The 21,108-nt window shown below is 45.0% G+C and overlaps 1 protein-coding gene across 1 annotated transcript in view; it reads left to right on the plus strand.

Annotated features, from left to right (window-relative positions):
• Positions 1 to 69: 69 nt before the first annotated feature.
• The window catches only part of ank1a (ankyrin 1, erythrocytic a), a gene marked incomplete at its 5' end in the record, with an annotated part of 80,988 nt that continues 59,949 nt past the window's right edge, over positions 70 to 21,108 (plus strand). Inside the window, one exon of the mRNA XM_083674100.1 lies at positions 70 to 195. Within this exon, the coding sequence (XP_083530226.1) occupies positions 70 to 195 (126 nt within the window). The remainder of the gene's footprint in view (positions 196 to 21,108) is intronic.

A 21,108-nucleotide genomic window follows, 5' to 3' on the forward strand; every position in this document is an offset into this window, starting at 1 on the left:
CCCCAGCACTGCAGCCCCCAACCTGCCCCAGGACTTCTCCGCGCTGCGCAACCACCACCGGACAGCACCATGGCACAAGCCGCCAAACATCTCCGCAAGAACAAGGATTTAGAAGCCCAGCTTGAGCAGGAGCGCAAGGAGAAGGAGGAGGAGAAGGCCAAGAAGAGGAACCGCTCGCGGGATAAAAAGCGCAAGGTAAGGGGGCAGCTCACAGGGGGGTCAGGGTACGGGGGGGGGCCTGGAGAGTGGGGCAGGAGGGAGAGAGACGCCCCCCTTCTTCCTCTCTCATGCTAAGCTTTGGTCAGGGGTGCTGGGGCACACATGGAAATGCACTACTGAGGCGTGTTTCTACTGTGTGTGCACAGTTGCACTGACACACATGTACTGTGCATACAGACATGGGGAAACAACGGTAAACACACTGCATGCTCCTCCTGCTCCTCTACCTGCTTTACTAACTGTCTTGGGGCAGAGCTGTCCTCAATCGATCTGTATGTGACTGTACATCGCTCTGTCTCTCTCTCTCTCTCTCTCTCTCTCTCTCTTTCTCTGCTGTATCTCTTTCTCTGTCTCTGTCCCACTCCTCTCTTTCTGTCTCTGTCTCTCTCTCTCTCTCTCTTCCTCTGTCTCTCTCTCTCTCTCTTTCTCTGTCTACTGTATCTCTTTCTCTGTCTCTTTCCCACTCCTCTCTTTCTGTCTCTGTCTCTCTCTCTCTCTCTCTTCCTCTGTCTCTCTCTCTCTCTCTCTCTCTCCTCTCTCTCTCTCTTTCTCTGTCTACTGTATCTCTTTCTCTGTCTCTGTCCCACTCCTCTCTTTCTGTCTCTGTCTCTGTCTTCTCTCTCTCTCTCTCTCTCTCTCTCTCTCTCTCTCTCTCCTCTCTCTCTCTCTCTTTGTCTTCACACTGCGGTGTATTGTTTCAATGAGCGACATTTCACTGCCACACTGATAACTTACGGAGGGGATGTGAGAAATGAGAGAGTACATGTGTTTGCGCCACTCTCTCTCTCTCTTCTCATTCTCTCCGCTCTTCCTCCTTTCATTGACATTCTACACAGAGCTGAGGAATACCTGTGGGCTTGTGTCACACTGTAACGCCGGTCGCTGTCGGATTAGTGACTCTCGCCGCAAAACTGTAAATCTCTGCTTCATCAATGACTGACTGGTGTGGATTAGAGATCACCCAGTATATGGAAATGCCAACTTTACTCTTCTAGTCTCACGGTCACCTAGTTTCATTCATGGAAAGTATTCCCCAAAGCCTGTGTGTTTGTTCTGTGTATTGATAAGCCAGTCCTCGGTGTCCTGTACCTGACTCTGCAGACGTCTGTGTATCCAGTGGGACGGGGCTGCTATAAACTGATGTCATGCTGATGCAGCAGAGACAGTGTGTTATGGACAGACACGGACGGTGTTCCTCACCTACAGGAGGCACCAGGAAGGGAGAGATGGGCCGAGGGGGGGGGGGGGGATGTGGCGGCACGGTGGGATGGAGAAAGTTAGAGGGTGGAGAAAGAGAGTCACGTAAACACCATGTTGGGAAAGAGAAAACATTTATAGAGAGTGAGACAGAGTGAGAGATGGTAGGCATGAAGGGAGGGGGGCAGAGAGAGGATATGAGTCAGACCTACCTGGGGCAGGTGTCTCTGCAGGGGTTGGCACACACTGACAGTTATGGTGGTGGGGGGGGGAGGGGGGGTGGTGGGGTGGGGTGGTGGGGTGGGGAGGGGGGGTGTCACTCTGCTCTCTAGCTGTCCAATGATTGGGTTGTTTCACTGTTACAGAGCGTTAGAGTAGGTGACAGATTCAGACTTCTACCATTGACTGTATAGAGGCTCGTGTGGGTTTTGAGTTATAGGTTCAGATTGGAAAGTGTTTGAAATGTTACTTTCCAGTTGGAATAAGCCATAAAAGGTATAGGAACAGTTTAAATAGACAATGAAAAATAAATAAAATCTCAAGATAGTAAGGCGTTTTAATAGATTATTATTATTTTTTAAAATATTGTCCTGTCCTCTGTCCTCTGTATGTTGTGAGTATTGCTACCCCAGTCCCACGCCGCTTTTCAATCTACACTGGTTTCATTTTTTAAGCAAAGACCATTAAGCAATACATACATTTCATAGTAAAGCTGACCAAAGTGCTTGTGTTCAATGATCCGCTCTGTCAACAGTATGCTTCGTATGCATGTGTGTGTGTGTGTTTGTGTGCGTGTGCATGCGTTTGTGCTTGTGTGTGTGTGTCTGCGGGCGGTGGTGGTGGTGGAGAGTCAGCCAGGAACACAGCATGGAGGAAGAGACCAGAGAAGGAGGGGGAAGGGATGGACGTTCTGGCAATGCTTATAATGCAGCCCAACTTTGATTGAAAGTGTATGGTTTTAGAGTACCCCATGTCCCTTATGTAACGATTCAGCTTAAGTCTGTTAAATAAGCCTTCTGACTACCTTCCCAGCTCCCCCTTTCCCTTTTCAATGCCAGCTTAGAGGCTATCTTGGTTTCTGAAGCAGATGTTACTGTGTCACTGGGGGAACTCTTTATTTGACTCTTTTCGAAATGTTCCTTTTCTATCTGAACTCGGACAATAGGGTTCATACAGTGTGGAATGTCCCTGTTCTGTAACTGTAGGCCTGAGGCTCTGAGGCTCTGTGTGATGCAGACGGGACAGTAGGGGGACAGTTTATACTCGGACGAAAACCCCACACCTACTAAACACCAGTCTTGGATAAGGGTGGCAGTAAGACCACTGCTGGAGTACGGGAGGTTATTCAGAGGGCACAGTATGGTTCTGATGTTCCCTCATGAGTTTGATGGCCATCCATGGTTATCTGTGAAGCAGTTCTCATCTCAGTGACTATGTGTATGATTGATATGTATAAGATATATTGATTGAAAGTGTCATGATCATCCATACATGTATTGAGATATGGTGATGGTCAGCACCATTAGACTGAGTTATAGATATTTTTCTATACCTTTCTTTCCTCATACTGTATTTGCTACTTGACACCTATTTTTATGGATCGATCTGCTCCTCTTGTTTCTCTGGAGCGTCTCTGTCCTCACAGTGCTGCTGTAGCAAGGTCAACACTTCTCCTGTCACAGACCCGCATCTCTCACTTTACAAATAAAGACACACACACACACACACACACACACACACACACACACACACACACACACACACACACACACACACACACACACACACACACACACAGACATAGGTGGGTGAGGGGTTCATTTTGGAAAAAGGAAAGGGGGTCTGGTTGTCTAATCATGGACAACACTACAGGATTTTGTGCAACACACTTAAAGACATACACACACACACACACACACACACACACACACACACACACACACACACACACACACACACCCACACACACACACACACACACTGAGGGAAAGCACCCATACTCATAGTTGTCGTCTTGTTTTAACAATAACATTTGACAACACAGGAGCTCTATTTACTGTTAAATATGTTCCCTCTGTGTGTCACCATATGATACCCTGTCAACAGTAAGGACATACAGTACAAAGGTGTTGCAAATGGCCATTTGAAGCATATCTGGATCTTATGAATTTCCCTCTATAATTGTCTTTGCTATCAGACAACAAACGGTGAAAATGCCTGTGTCTTTGAACTCAATATCAGTGTAATTGCTTATATTGTATGAGGCATTCTTGTGTTGCAAGGCAGTCAGACTGTGGATCTGTTGTCCTCTTATCAGTTTTATTGATGAGTTGCCTACTCTGGAAAAATGAGTGTTGTCACTATGAGGAACACAGCCCTATTGTTCCAGTGTACACCTACTTTCTGTTCTTTGTGTGCTAGTGGATGCCCACATCTAACCGTCTTCTAGGTTGAATTGGTTTATTTGTGGAACTTGATGTTAAATGCTTCTGAGATGTACAGTACAGTAGCTGAGGTCAGCACTTTGCCTGGCTCATTATTCACTGTCTGAAATCCCAGTCTTTCCCAGTCATGTTTATAGACAGTACTCAGAACAGTAATCATGTGTCTCTTAACACAGAATAATCCATAAGAATGTTTAAGATATCTGATGAAGTTCAACAAAAATAATTCCTATACAGTATTTCCTTTACCTCTGGACTTTGGACTGTTTTATATTTGATTATGTGTCACAGTTGTACTAATAATAACTGGTTTAGAAAGGAGTGCACATATTCTTGATGTTGGGAATATTATAGCAGGACAGAAATCTAATATTACACATACAAATATGCAATGAATGTCCCCTTAACTGGTTTAAAAACTGTGAGACCCATTAGGAGTAGGCCTTGGAGGGCTGCAGTTGGACAATTACAAAGTTACCCTTAATGACCAGTCAGGGACAACATTACTCCAGATGGCAGTTGTTTTAGTGCCATGTGATAATTATTTAGTATCCCCAAGGTTTAACAGAAAGATACCAAGAGTGTCTCAGCATGTTTACATTTTAGTGTGCAGTATGTCTGTGCAATGATACAGTACGTAGTATGTTTGTTAGTTCAGTATGCATAATATATTAATAGAGTGCGTGTTTTGTGTACAGTACATCAGTGTCTGTGAGTGTAGCAGGTACTGTAGCAGTGAAGTAGGTTTATGAATATTTTATATACAATCTGTGTGTATTTGCATGCTCAAGAGTCTTTCATGTATGTGTGTGTGTGTGTGTGTGTGTGTGTGTGTGTGTGTGTGTGTGTGTGTGTGTGTGTGTGTGTGTGTGTGTGTTGCCCTTGCTTGCGTGCGTGTGTGGTGTGTGGACTAACCCTCTCCCCCAGTAGTAGTAGAGGCAGTGTTGGTGGATGATGACTATGGTGCCTCAGTAGTAGTGTAGTAGTAGTAGTAGTAGCAGTAGTAGCAGTAGTAGTGTAGTAGTAGTAGTAGTAGTAGCAGTAGTAGTGTAGTAGTAGTAGTAGTAGTAGTAGTAGCAGTAGTAGTGTAGTAGTAGTAGTAGTAGTAGTAGTAGCAGTAGTAGTGTAGTAGCAGTAGCAGTAGTAGTAGTAGTAGTAGTAGTAGTAGTGGTAGTAGTAGTAGTAGTAGTAGTAGCAGTAGTAGTGTAGTAGCAGTAGCAGTAGCAGTAGTAGTAGTAGTAGTCGTAGTAGTAGTAGTAGCAGTAGTAGTGTAGTAGCAGTAGCAGTAGTAGTAGTAGTAGTAGTGGTAGTGGTAGCGGTAGCGGTAGCAATAGCAGTAGCAGTAGCAGCAGCAGCAGCAGCAGCAGTAGCAGTAGTAGTGTAGTAGCAGTAGCAGTAGCAGTAGCAGCAGCAGCAGCAGCAGTAGCAGTAGCAGTAGTAGTAGTAGTAGTAGCAACAGTAGTAGTAGTAGCAGTAGTAGTAGTAGTAGTAGTAGTAGCAGTAGTAGTAGTAGGCTAGTGTCACGTCATGCAGAGTAGAGGTGACAGTATTGGATGGGTAGTAGCCAGTCTAGCAGTTCCTTCTCTAAGCGTTAATGTGTCTCTCTTCCCTCTGTCTCCATCTCTCTATCTTTCTCTTCCTCTCATTTATGTGAGAGTGTAAAGCAGTGTCGTCTCCTAGCATGGATGTGTATCTCCTTTGTGTGTGTGTGTGTGTGTGTGTGTGTGTGTGTGTGTGTGTGTGTGTGTGTGTGTGTGTGTGTGTGTGTGTGTGTGAGAAAGAGAGAGAGAGAGAGAAAGAGAGAGATTGTTTTTGTGATAGTAGCTACAGAGAGGTGTGTGTGTGTGTGTGTGTGTGTGTGTGTGTGTGTGTGTGTGTGTGTGTGTGTGTGTGTGTGTGTGTGTGTGTGTGTGTGTGTGTGTGTGTGTACAAGTTTGGTGCAGTGGATTAGAGGTGCTGCAGTGAGCTGGAGTGACTAAGCTCATTAGAGCAAACCTGAGCACCTGCCCACAGCCCCCTGCCTGCCTGCCCGCCTGCCTGCAACCTCATTGGCTCATGAGCTGAAAGTGATCAATTTGGAGATTAATGCTTGAGACTCATTGGAAGACTGAGTAGTGATCTGTTTGGACTTGATTGCCTAGGTGCGTGTGTGTGAGTGATTGTGTCTGTGCTGTGCATGCTGCTTGTGGCGGTCGTACTGTAGTGAAGTGTGTTTTTTTGTTTGTTGTTGTGCTACACTAGGCTCAGACTCCCTGGTGTGGATGGGAGGTCACAGTAGGGATGTGTAGCTCTGTGCCTCTACTGATGGTCTCAACTGGTGATTCCTCCGGCCTTCAGGGCCACTATTACCTGTGGATGCTGTGGGCTTTGTGTGTCAGTGTGTGTTTCTATGTCTGGGTGGGTAAGTGTGTATAAGTGTATCCAAATGTAGAGAACTCCTTAAGGGGTTGAAAAGAAAGTTGCTTAGTGCACACTTTAAACAGCTCCAGACAGCAGTGGGTCCATCCTTTCTCCTATGTCGTACAGTCTCAGAGACCCCATTTCTGTGTTAATTGATCTGTATAATTTCCTGTGGCTGTCAGTGTGTTCTATGGGGCCCTGTGGGACCCCTCATACAGATGACTCAGCAGACCTGGGCCAGCGTTCAGTCACATTTATGGAGGGACTGATTCTCGCTCCTTCCATCTCAGGCCTGTTACTGGGGCTGTGTGGCCATGCTGCTGCGGTGCTGGGTGCTGCAGCCTGCACTCCTTTAATTAAAGCAGGACTGGAGGGGGGCACGTGGTGGTCTAGCCCACTCCCTCCCCTCAGCGGTTCAACAGTGGGGGTTTGATTTATGACCTAGCGGGGGCAGCATGCTCTCAACTACCCCCCCTCCCACCCCCCCCACCCCCCATCAGCTCATTAAGGAGAACGACTCCCTCTTTCAAGCAGCACTCGCCATAATTTGTTACAATGAAATGAAATAAAAAAAACAACTGCATTTAGTGTCTGTCAGGGTGTGCTAGAGGAACTCCTACACTTCCAGGTGCACAGATGCGTTCCCAGGGGACTTTGCAGCATGTGGTGATTGTTTCAGCTGCCTGGTTTATCATATGCAACTGACTTATATCCTTGAAGAATTACAATTGTACTGAACTGTAACTGCTTTAAACTGCAATATACCTGGATGTAGTGTGGAGGTACAGTACTGTGAGTAGCAGGTGTTTGGTCAACACTGATCCCTATGAGTGCTGAGTGATGATCAGAGCCTGTTCACTGTCATGCTCCTCTCAGAGTGGTTCGCTCAGGCCTGAGGCAGGTAAATGTGAATGCCAGGTAAATGTGAAGGCCAGGTAAATGTGAATGCCAGCTTGTCTCTCAGTTAAGGAAACAAGGAAACAAATGGCTGATACGGTTTTGGGAAATATTGTTAGGAGCTTGTGAGCCACATCCCATTAATTGTCCCAAACGCAGTTCACATTTAATGTATGTAAATGAACCTGCGAATGAGAAGGCCTGTGTCTGCAGTGTTATTGTCGCAGCTCCAGCCTCCACCTGTCCAGATTTGTATTTGCCTCTTGATCAGTCTCTTAGCAAAACTCACATCCAACCATTGAAACTTTACACTACCACTTGAAGATAGCATCTATGCTTTGCTCCTTACTAGACTGTTAAATCTATTCATTTCCTGTCCTCATTTGCATCCATTGAGATGGCACGTAAAATGATGTCATTTTGAGAGGGTTCTCCTTTGATTCTCTCCCTCTATTCATCTCTTTCTCTTTATTTCTTTCTCTCTCTCTCTCTCTCTCTCCCTGTCTCTCTCTCTCTCTCTCTCTCTCTCTCTCTCTGTCTCTCTCTCTCTCTCTCTCTCTCTCTCTCTCTGTCTCTCTCTCTCTCTCTCTCTCCCCGGCCCAGTGCGCTAATCTCTCCTCCCAATTGTTATTCTGATAGCGCAGCTCTTGCGTAACTCCCTGAAACAAGAATTGAGAGATCAGGCTGATTGAAGCGGATCCTCATCATGATAAAAAAAAGAGAAGAGGGAAAGAAATCAACAACAACTCCCCAGAGGAATCTAAGGTGCTGGACGGCACCCCCCTCTAAGCTCCTTCTGCCTGGACAGACGTGGAGATGGGAGATGACACAAGTTGACAGGTGGGACAGGGGCTTAGGAGGGCTTGATCTCAGCATTGCCCTCAGACAAACTCCTGCATTTGTATCTGGTACCACCTCTGCAGTAAACAAGCATTTACTGGTCTTCAGGGAAGGAAGGGATAGTAGACTTCTAATACGATAGAGATCACACTTGAGATTCCTCCTAGACTTTGACCATTTCCTTGAATGGTTATTTTGTTTTTCCTTCTCAAGTTGCTGCTTAGTACTTTTCTCTGGTGTCTCTATTCATTAATATTTTTGTCATGAATGAGTGTGAGTGAGTTTGAGGTTGACTGTGTAGTGTTTCTGCTCCTTTTGTAGATGTGTCAGTGCTCTATTTATCCCAGCTCCAGTGTGAAACATCCACTTGAGTGCATCTTGGAAACCTTAGTGCAGTGGAGCTTGTCCCTGTACCCAGAGAACGATCCCCAGTGTGTTTGTGTGTGCGTGTTTGTGTGCATGCGTAAGTGTAGGAATGGAGCCGTGCGGCAGTACTCCAGGAGTATGGAGGGAAGGAGACAGATAGTTAGAGGAGAGTGTGAGGGAAGGGGGGAGGAGAGGAGGGTGACCCAAGGGTGACTCTTCCCCCCGCCGTGCCCAGTGAGGGAGAGGGCTGCTGTCCTATTCCCCTGATTGATCATGATGACACCTGCGCTCTGGAGAGAGAAGAATTACCTCAACAAGCCAATTACCCTGCAGTGTAACATTACAGCACTGCAGACGGCCATCTTTAATTTTCTTTCTCTTTTCCAGTGAATGAGGACAGACCAGAATAACCACAGTTTTAAAGGTTTTTTTTCAGTTGCTGGGGTGGTGTTTATTTGTGTGGCCGTGATTGAGCTGGAGAAGATTTAGTTCATGATTAGAGTCTCAAATTACAGACTGAGTTAAACCTGTTTGGTCCTAAGCAGGGTTTTGAAATCTGTATGTTAGAGAAGCTTAGCGTGGCATAACTCAGGACAAACAAATTAAGGAGGGGATTTAGTTCAGTTGTCATGGCTACAGGCCAATGCCAATACCCCCTGGACAGTGATAGGCAATAGAGAGTCTAAGTGTCAAAATGTCAAATTTTGTCAAAATGCAGTCTGTGAACTTACTTCCGGTTCAAGCCAAACATCTCAATACATTTTTACAATCGGGATTTTTTTCAAATAGCTAATATAAGCGTTGTGTAACATGTAGGCTTAAAGTTTCTTGTACGTTTTCTTCTCTGATTAAATAGCATTCATGTATACAGAATCCATATTAGGAAGTTGTCGGTTCTCACACAAAACAGCATCAGTCTCACACAAAACTGCCTCACTTCTCATCCCAAATGTTCTCATACCTTTGTTGAAACGGCATCAGTCCACCTCGAGGCAGTTGAGAAGGCATCAGTTATCATCCATGGATCAAGACGGCATCAGTCCTCAGGTGTCATTCCTTAAGGCATCATTCCTTAAGGCTTCAGTTATCATCCGTCGATCAAGACAGCATCAGTCCTCAGGTGTCATCACACAGATTTGGTGGGCAATTGAATCTTCATGTCAAGTGTCATTTCATCTTGTGTCATGTAGCCATTTTTAAGGGCTTAGCCATTTATAGATTGCTCATCTGAACTCTTAGTATTGAGTTTCAGTGTGTCTGACTGACTGATTGATTCACCTCTTCTCTCCTCCCATCCCCCCTGCATGCTGAAGCAGTGACACCCTCCTCTCCAGGGGGTCGCACTGTGGATCATGGATCAGAGGTTGAGGATAAGGCATTTGGGATGATGCTGCTACAGGCTTTGACTCGGCCGCTAGTGTAAACCCCTGTGAAACGATGGTCTCTCCACACACACACACACACACACACACACACACACACACACACACACACACACACACACACACACACACACACACACACACACACACACACGCACACAGACACACAGAGTAATCCACTGGTACGGGCAGGTTTGGGGAGATTAGAGCATGTTGTATGGTGAAAGGTCAGACGCTACTGGAGACGTGAGATAACAGTCTGGACAGTCATAGTACCCACCAATCAGCAGTGGCTGTCTCATTCCACACTCAGTCTGTTATCTTACATGGCAAAATCACCCAGCTCTTCAATTTCTGGGCAATTACATCATATGAAACACTAAATTAAATATACACTCACCAAGCACTCTGTTAGGAACACTATACAAATACTGGGTAGGGCCTCCCTTTGCTCTCAAAACAGTCTCAATTCTTTGTGGCATTGATTTCACAAGATGTTAGAAACATTCCTTTGAGATTCTGGTCCATGATGACATGATTGCATAACACAATTCCTGCAGATTTTTCAGGTGCACTTTCAAGCTGTGAATCTCTGTTCTACGACATCCCAAAGGTGTTCTATTGGATTCAGATCCGGTGACTGGGAAGGCCACTGAAGAACACTGAACTCATTGTCATGTTCATGAAACTAATTTGAGGAGACTTTTGCTTTGTGACATGGTGCATTATCATGCTGGAAGCCATTAGAAGATGGGTAAATTGTGGCCATGAAGGGATGCACATGGTCAGCAACAATACTCAAATAGGCTGTGGCATTCAAGCGATGATTGATTGGTATTAACGGGCCCAAAGTGTGCCAAGAAAACATTCCCCACACCAGTACACCACCTCCACCATGAGAAGGTGTACAGGTGTTCCTAATAAAGTGTTCAGTGAGTGTATCTATCCAATTATGGGAATTTCGGGTGCAAACTGCCAAGAGGAGCACAAAGCCAAATATTTTGAGTCAACCTCCCTGTTCTAATCCATTCACAGTCAGGAGATCAATGATCCAAAATGTCACACTCAGCACTTTGTAGTGCATGACTGGCAATGTTCATTCAGTGGTGTCAGATCCCAATAGGTGTGTTTGTGTCTGTTTCCCATTATGATGATGAATGATTTGGAATTGTGCCTCTTGCTCGCGCGCGTGTGTGTGTGTGTCTCAGGCACGTGTGCTATCTTGGACAGAGATTTACTGGCAGGCAGGGAGAATAGTGGTGTCACCCTCTCTCTAATTGGCTGACCTCAAAGATTATTCATGTGCAGATGCAGAGCCGAGTGCCCTCCCCTCTCTCTCTCTCCATCCATCCATCCCTCCCTTCATCAATCCTCCTCTGCTCCAGCACAGACTTCATCTCCCTTTCCCTCCCTCTTTCTCCTTGCTCTTTTTTTCATCTCTCCTCCTCCCTACTCCTTGCTCTCTTCCCATTTTATTCTCATTCCCTGTACATCTCTCACTCTCTCTCTCTCTCTCTCTCTCTCTCTCTCTCTCTCTCTTTCTCTCTCTCTCTCTCTCTCTCTCTCTCTCTCTCTCCCTCTCTCCCTCTCTCTGCTGGAGTTACTGGCAGTACGGTCCAGCACCTCACAGGGTATACTGTAGCTCAGGTTCCTGCACCCCTCCCTCTCCCTCTCAGTCTGCACCAAACTGTATAGATTCACATTTAGAGAGAGAGAGAGAAAGAGAGAGAGAGAGAGAGAGAGAGAGAGAGAGAGAGAGAGAAAGAGAGAGAGAGAACGCCAGAGATTAAGTGAGTAAAAGAGAGAGGCAAGAGAGGGGGATGGACTATCATTCATTTTCACTGTTCCAGCAGCCTAATGTTCTCTCCACACATTAAGGTAGAAAGGGAGAGAAGGGAGTGCTGTCCAGGATGAAAAGGAACAATCGACTACCTAACTCACAGTTTTATAAAAGCTTTGATGTGATAAACAGTGATGCAGATAATGCTACTGGCTGCATTTTTCATGGTACTGAATCAATGTTGATGGCCACTGTTGTATAGACCATGGAGAGAGCCACTGTCTCTGCAGACTGTACCAGTATCGGCTCAGCCGAGAGTTAATGCATGTATAGTATGCGTCAACTGTACAAGGTCAACAACACCTCACATTGGCTCACATGTAGGCTGACATGTACCTTACACACACACACACACACACACACACACACACACACACACACACACACACACACACACACACACACACACACACACACACACACACAGCCCTTACTCCTTGCATTACCACCGCTCTGAAAGGGACTGATGTCGCCACCTAGTGTTAAAACGGCAGACTACATGATCACGCTCCTCTAAAACCTGACATCATCCATCCCTCCCTCCCTCCCTCCCTCCCCCTCACTAGTCCAACCATCCAGCTCTCCCCTACTCTCCCACACACTCACTCTGTTTCTCTCATGCTCTCTGCACCATAGTTGAGGAAGAGTTGTGACGACCTCCCATCTCATCTCAAGTTTCCATTTGTAAGGATAAGCCCATGTCTTCTTTTGGGATGCTTCACAGTGCATCATTCTCAGGAGAGTATTCCCCAAGTGTCCCAACTCTAAAGTGTCCCAAGTGTCCTTGCGCTGTACTTCGATGTGGGAGGTGCAGTGTTTTGCCCCCTCTACCCTTGTCCCCGGGGCACACAGGCAGATTGTACAATATGTGTGTGTGTGTGTGTGTGTGTGAGAGAGAGAGAGAGAGAGAGAGAGAATGTGAACCTGCCCCTGCTGAGAGCCAACAGCTGGCCCACTGACAGCCCTAATTAACTGCTGTCAGAAACACAGCAAGAAACACCGCCCGTTAAATCCAGTCAACACACACACTAAACACACAGAAATGTAGACATATCTCTTCCTGTACAATCATGCACAGTATATCTATCTATATACCCCTACACACAATTACACATCTGGTTTGAGTGTTGTTTTTTGGCTTCCATCAGCTCTCCTCCAGCTCTCTCCATGCGTCCTGTCTGAAGCCCAGTCAGCTCTCTTTCCTCCCACTGTGTGAAACTGACACGCTATGTACTGCAATGGGATCGTTTTCACTGTGTCACAGGAGTGGGGTATGGGTGTGTGTGTGTGTGTGTGTGTGTGTGTGTGTGTGTGTGTGTGTGTGTGTGTGTGTGTGTGTGTGTGTGTGTGTGTGTGTGTGTGTGTGTGTGTGTGTGTGTGTGTGTGTGTGTGCGCGTGCGTGCGTGTGTGTGTGTCTAAGAGAAAAAGAGTGTCACTATGAATGACCAAAGTCATTTAGTTTTCTATGTGAGGGAGGGGGAGGGAGGGGGAGAGAGGGAGAGAAACAATGTCTGGCCTATGTGTGTAATTTGCTCTTGGTTACCTGCAGACAGAGACACATTTCTTCTCTCAATGGATAATCTGTACTCTCTCTGCCTCCGCTCACTCTTTCACCTTCTCTGGTAACACTTTACATGAAGGTCACATTTGTAAAGGGTTTATAAATAGTTTGGAATTAGTTAATAAAATAATTTATAATCAGTTTATTGTTCAATTATAAACCATTTACAAACAGTTATAAGTCATTAGTTTAGGTATTAATATAGATATTCACCTGGTGCTTGCCAAATAAGGAGCTTACAATAAAAAAGGAGCCAGTAATTAATGCTTTATAAATGCACATATAAATGCTTCGAAAACTATCTCTGATGTGAAGTAATGCAATATTATTTGCAATTGTTGCACAGTGGTTGCACAGTTGGGAAATTGTATTTGCTAGTTTTTACACCGGATGTGTGCAGTTGTTGGTGTAATTACTCTTAATTAATGTACTTTTCTCCATTAGTACACAGGATAGAAGAGTACTCACGTGACTTAATTATCAATGTGGTCTACTCAGTGATATACCCAAACCAGCTCAGAGCACCAACCACACATTAGTGAACACAGAGAAGGGGTAAGTAGTGGACAAGGACATCAGGATTTGTACTGTATGTAAAGATGTGTTGAACCAGTTTGGTGCCAGCCAAATCATCCCCACAATTCAGGAAATAACTTTACCAACTGTGGTAAATTTGCCTTGATTTCACATCAGGGGTAGTTTTTAAAGCATTTAAAGGTGCATTTATAAAGCATTAATAACTGGCTCCTGATTGCAAGCTCCCTATTTGGCAAGCACCAAGTGAATTTCGAAAGATCTAAACTAATGAGTTATACCTGTTTGTAGTTGGTTTATAATTGAATAATAAACTGGTTATAAGTGATTTATTAACTAATTATAAACCATTTATAAACACTTTACAAATGTAAAGTGTTACCCTCTCTCTCTCTCTCTCTCATTAGAGAGTGTAAATGAGATAATAGCCAGCAGAGCTGGAGGTGGAGCAGGGCAGGTAGTCTGCTGGTAATGGAGAAAGAGCACAGTGACTTTTGCCACTACATCCGCCTCAGGCACAGACCTTTAATTGCCTGTTCACTGCTGGAATGCCACCAGTGTGTGTGTGTGTGTGCGTGCGTTTGTGTGATAGCAGCTCGCAGCCCCTGCTGTCTCGGTTGTTATCTGTGACGGAAATAACTATTGGATCAATATTATCCCCTTAAGTACAAAATAAGGAAATTGTAGAAATATAGATCTCATGATTTATTTTCTTCGAGAGATCATAATCCATAACATAATCCATAACTGCTGGATTAGTAAATGGCTTATACTGTAAACGTAATTGTGCATTGGGAAATGTTGCAAATTTTCGAAATGCTAAACCCTTTCCTTTCTTTTTCGCTCTCCCACTCTGTCTATCTGGCCCTGTTTATTTATCCCAGGCAACACTAATTGACTCTTCATTATTTCTTTGATCTTCATTATTTAATAAACCTTTTATGAAAGCGGCCTCCACTCAGACATGTAACTCTCTGCTAGTGGGAATAGCAGACATTCATTTGAGGAGATCTTTACAATTATCTCTGCTTCTCTCACCCCCCTGTTCTCTCACCCCCCTGTTCCCCACCCCTTTCTCTTTCTCTGTCTGTCTCCCTCTTTTCTCTTTTCACCCCTGGTCTGAATAAGGTGGAGGTCAATAGAGAATCTCTCTTTAAGTTTCCTTCTTTGTCGCACATCTGATTTCCTTCCTTCCTCACATCCTCTACTCTCACTTCATTCAAGGCGTTTTTGCACCACTGCTTCCTGCTGAGTCAATGAAACTGCATACACTTTATCTTTTTCACTCTCACTATCTTTCCTGTTCCCTTACTCCCTCTCTCTGCTCTCTCTCTCTCTCTCCCCCTCTCCCTTTAATGATTTGGCTCCTTTATTACCAAGATCATCGTACTGTACTGTAGGTTATTGATATGCCCTGTGCAGGGGAGGCTGGTGGAGGTCAAAGGACGTCCGTCGATTTCTAGCTCTGCCTCCCTTGGCCCTGTGACCCCTGGGAAAAGATGACCTCTATGGCTGAGCTGGCCTGTCTGTTCATAATATGTACACTGTAATAATCCAAGAATGTATAGCCGGCATAAGCCAAAAGTAATGCAGAAGTCTGTGAGATGGCTGACTTGTGTTTCCAGTGAGGCGTACAGTACATGTAGTCCAGGTGAACCCAGCTGTAGATGTGGCGCCATGTGTCAGCTGGAGGGACCCTCCCCCCCTACCCTCCCCCCCCTCTCTCTCTGTTCTCCCAGAAGTCTCCTTCAGGTGAGAGCAGATGTTTGGGCAGTAGTGTCCCCTACGGACCCCCCACCCTGCCCTCTCAGGGTGAGGTATAACCATGCCACCCCCCCTCCCCAAGTGAGTTGCATCCCCAGGTGAAGGTCTTTTTCAGCACACTGTCCTGGGTGTTGTTCAGCCACTGTCCCACTTCACTGTTCAATTCACTTTATATGCATTGGTGGTACTATACTATTATGCCAAAATAAATGAAGTGTGCACTGGGGATGTTTTAAGTGTGTGTGTGTGTGTGTGTGTGTGTGTGTGTGTGTGTGTGTGTGTTCACTCGCCCATGGCCCTGCACCGTCATTCCGGCATCTGTTCCCGTCAAAAGCAAGATTAATGAGGGAGGAAAAAATTATAGCTACGTCGACAAATAGAACAGAACCAGAGAGAAGAGGACTGATGGAGGCCTGGGAGAGGGATGGATGGAGATGGATGGAGGTGTAGCAGGAATGTCCTGTGACAGATGGGTAAACAGACGTTTGCTCTTGATTGTTTTTCCAAATGAAATCTGTATGAATGGAAAAATGATGCGGAATAGCAGGTATTATTAGCTGTGTCCCCATTCATAACCCAGATTGATGGATTGAGGAGGACAGGTGAACGCTCGGATGGGTTCCTCATGGTGGATGTGATGTGTTATGTGACTGTAAGCCTACAAGGGCTCCTACGCACAGCTCCTTAGCTCAGTGGTTTCTGCAACATTTGGTGGGGCTCACATATCTGTTCAGAGTAAGGTCAGAACACAAAACACCTTGACCTTTGACCGTTAATGAACATGGTCCATACTGGCTGTCCTGCAGAGCTATGTGGTAGAATGTGTGGCTGCTGTATGTGTTCTATGTCCGGAGGCTTCCGTGCACACACACACACACACACACACACTCACACACACACACACACACACACACACACACACACACACACACACACACACACACACACACACACACACACACACACACACACACACACACTCACACACACACACCATCAGAGCAGCCACCATCTTTCCAAGCCAGTTCAGTAATTCAATGCTGATCTGCAAAATGTTTACGCAGAGTCATCAATTATTCATTAAGTTATGGATTTCTGCACTCATTCAGAGAGGTGGGGGAGGTGGAGAAAGATGGAATGCAAGGGTGAAAAGGTTGAGAAAACAAGTATTCTTCCTGTCAATAAATTCAGCTCTCTCAATTAAGTTCTACTAATGCATATTTGCTTCATATTTGAGCAATGTAACTTTACAGTACTGTAGGTCCATGAATTATATACAGTAAATTGCTAAATGGACTGATCAGTATCACACAGCTTCAAACTCTAGGATAGACATGGACTGTAAAAGCTAAAGATCAACAACCAACTTATTCATGAGTTACATGGATAACATCTTTACCTCACTGTCCCTGCAGAGCTGTCTTAATCACTCACACTCATTCAATCACATTGCTTTATCCTGTCCACTCTGCTCTACGGTACCTACAGTATAAATAGCCAACTTACAACATGTATTATGTAGAACTTCATGATGAGCGTTGTTGTTAGCGATGTTGAGTGGAAGTTATATGAAAGTCCCTTGGTTTCTGAGCGGCTGCTGCAGTGGCTATCTGAGAGGAGAAATCAATGAGGTCCGTTTGTATGAGCGACTTGGGGGGCGGGAGTCATTTGTCAGTAACGAGTGCAGAGTCATTTCACAAGCAGCTGTCAGGACGGGAGGAAAGGACACGGCAGCAGAGAGGGAATGTGATGTCACACAGAACCCCCCAGGGAGGGCCTGTATCCAGCATGCCCTGCAAGGCCGTGCATGCTGCAGACTTCATGAATATGGAGAGGAGCGGATCGATGGTGCGGACTGCAGAGACGGAGACAGAGACAGAGGAGGAGGAGGAGAGAGAGAAGGATTGAGTCACAGTAAGAGAGTGAGATATCATCAGAGGAAGTAAAAAAGAGATGCATTGAAAGACATACGGTAGTCTCAAGGAGCGAGAGTGTGTGTGTGTGTGTGTGTGTGTGTGTGTGTGTGTGTGCGCGTGTGCATGCATGCGTGAGTGTTGGAGGGATACCAGAGAGGTTTAGGCTGGCCTATGACAAGGAGTGTGTCTATGAGAGAGAGGTAGAGAGACGCAGAGCAGTAGAGGCAGGCCTGTGACTGTATGGAGTACTGCAGAGTTATGAATGATTTAACAACTGGAGACACACACACACACACACACACACACACACACACACACACACACACACACACAAGGCAAGGTCATACTGCCGAACAGGAGAAGGTCCACACTGAAACAGCCTCACCGTTGTCGTGCGTGTGTGCGTGTGTGTGTGTGTGCATGCTGTACAAATACTCATTCACTCTAAGTAAGTGGACATGTAATAAATGTCTTGTGTTTCACTGGGGACATACAATATGCTGTTGTGCTTGATCATACATCATACAGTAGCTGCTGTAACATACTCTATGGCTGGGCATGCCAGTGTGTTGGACTGCAGCCATGTACATGAGCATGTTTATGATCCTGCCTTTATTCATGTGGAGGGTCAGATGTCACATGAGAGGTCTCCAACCCCTCTCATTAATCCTATAATATGTCTCAAGAGACATTTTTGTAGGGTTACAATTATATCCTCTTCAACCTCCCTTGTTCTTTGCCCTTCCCCTTGTGTCTTTTCTTCCTCTCTTTCTAGTCAGGTTATGATAAATTAGAGATATGGATTTCAAAGGTCATGGCAACATTTATCTCTGTAAGCAAACTGTCCTGTCCACATCATCACCATGTTGTATACAACTCAAGTATTGCAAGGATGCAGACTGAAATAATACACTGGTACTAGGCTGACAAAACATTTCCATGGCAATGATCTTGTTTTCTGTATATTTCCTGAATTTGTTCTTCTTTATGCCTCCCCCCAGTTTAGAACTGGACAGTGGAGTTTCAGTAGTTTAGATAGTTTAGATGTTATACAGTACAGTAAGTCTGACCTTTCATGTTTTCTTAAAGCTATTCACTGTAGTCCAAACAAATCATAAACTCATTATCAAGCACCGTCCTACAGATAGCACCGTCCTACAGATAGCCAAGATGGGCGGTCACAGGTCTGTATCCCTACTGTAGCCATGTCCCCTGTCTCTGCGAGAAGGACACATGTGCGTCAGAGATTGATGATAGGGGAAGGCTCTGGAATGTGCTGCATTGCTACCTACTGATAGAGAAAGAGAGAGGGAAATGGAGGAGAGAGAGAGCAAGAGAGAGAGAGAGATATGTCCACACAGCAGATTGAGGAGAGGAGGGTGGGGGCAACTATGTAACATGGAACTACCTTGACTCTTTTTTTATGCTCCATTTATTCAAAATGGTAGCCAGTTTGCTGTCTAAGGTTGGGGCTATTTTGAGGGATCTCTTCTGTTTATAGATATTGTTTTTCTATGCTAGTAAGGCAGTTTGTTTTGTGTGTCTAGTGTGTATCTAGATTCAGCACATTTCACAGTGTGTGTCCTTACTTCCTTCCTGTTATGAGCACAGAACTGCTTACCTGTGGAAAATCCAGGGCTTTCTCATTAGGAAATTACTATAATATTGTATAAATGCTATACTATAACGTGTGTCTGTGCGTGTGTGTGCGTGTGCGTGTGTGTGTGCGTGCGTGTGTGTGTGTGTTTATCCCTCTGTCTGTTTGTGGTTCTGTCCTTTTGACTTCTGTCAGTTGTGAAGTTTTCATCTCCATAGTAACACCACACTGTGACTTTCAACAACTATTCCCAGCATGTTGTGAGTCTGTAGCTGTATACAAGCCCTGATTGTCCATGTTGTGAACTAGCTTTTTTTCTTTGTCAGTGTTTTTTGGATGAGAGACTTTTGCTGTGGTTATTTCTTTCAATGTTTTTATTTTAGTGTGCTTTAGATATTGATTTGGAATCTGTGCTTGTGATGCTGATGTTGTTTCAGAGGTGGTTTTCTCACGTTGTATGATTGAATACACTGTTTATTTGGAAGACTTTGTCTGTCTCCCCTCTATCATCCATTTCTAAAGTATCTGACTCTCCTTCCCAATGTGACTACAGTACAATGCATGCTCACTCTTAGTCCATCTTTCCCACACATATTAAACATAGAACAGTATCCTCTTAGCCCCTCTCAACCTGTTGCTTTGTTTTTGTTCCCCATTCCTCCCTCTTGAACTCTCTCATCATTTTTCTTTTCATCTTCAAATCCTCTTTCCACAAGTCCAAACTTTTCACTCCTCTTTTCTCTTGCGCTTCTTTCTCCCCTTTCCTTTCAGTCCTCCCTGTTATAAGAGGCTCACAGGTTTGCCCCCTCTTCACCTCCCCTTTCTCCATCCTCTGAACTTGACCCCCCCCCAGCCTCTCTGCCTCTCTGTCCTCCCTCATCTCTCTTACTTCCACCAATCACAGCCCATCCTAAGTGCATTCTTCCTGTTTGATAGAGCTCCAGTCCCAGTAAGAGGAGGGCGTGAGGGGGCTGTAGAGAGTACTTGTGTCTTGTTTGCTTAGGCCACAGATGGGAAGGTAGTGTATTTTCTCAGGCAGGTCTGGGGTGTTTGAGAGTTGTTATTGTCTCTGTGGTCTCAGTTAAGTTGGGGCAGGAGGAAGGCGGCGTTGGTGTGGATGTTGGGTGACATCAAGGTTTCTGGTGTTTCGAGAGTGTCCTCCCACCCTGTTGTCTGTAATTGGCGGTATACTGTAGGCTGTGACCTGACTGTGCACAATTATATTGCAGATATTATTAATATTTCAGATATTATATTATTCAGATATTGTGTTAGCATAAAGAAACAAAAACACACACCTTTTAACGTTTTATGCGTGTATTTATGATTGATTTAGAAGCGCACTTGAATTTTGGTGTGTGTGTGTGTGTCACTGGCACAGTATACAAATCAGATTTTTGTCTTTATATCAAATGTTGGCTTACGTGTTGACTGTATAGTTCATGATATAATGTTGAGTGATTTATTATTTTGTTAAACCACACAGTCTTCAGTTTAAGGCCAAAATAAGCTTTTGGTCATGGGGAGTGGGGAGGTGTGCCTCTCTCTGTCTAATCAAGTAAAACACACACACACACACACACACACACACACACACACACACACACACACACACACACACTGCGGTGAACCTGCAGTCCTATAGACTCTGAATCCAGTATGTGCTGTGTATGACCTGTAGATGTGCTGAATATGTGCTGACTGCCTCTCCTTACCTCTGTGACTTTCTGTGCGCACTCACACGGAAGAGCTAACTTTACCCACCTCTCCGGTTAGCCACTTACTCTACTGCAGTTTCACTCTGTGAACCTTAAGCTGAATGTCCCTCTGAAGAGTGGGACAGTCTGAAGGCAGCACCAGAATCAAAGAGTGCACAGTGCACAATATTATATCTCCTATAACCTGAATCTCTCCCTCAGAAGTCAATAAACCTTTTCAGGCAGAACGGAAAAGATTGATATATCAGTCTTTGTTATTGTTTAGCTATAGCTGTCTCATCAGACCCATGGCCTCACAGTGTGGGGATGGACAGCACAACACTCTCCGCTTGCTGAAGTTCACATCATTTGATGATGTGAACATATTGACATACTGTACTGTACATCATATTTTAGAAGTAGAAATGACCCACATGCTGTAGCACTAAGACTC

Source organism: Argentina silus, assembly GCF_951799395.1.
Source record: "Argentina silus genome assembly, chromosome: 7".
NCBI lineage: Eukaryota > Metazoa > Chordata > Actinopteri > Argentiniformes > Argentinidae > Argentina > Argentina silus.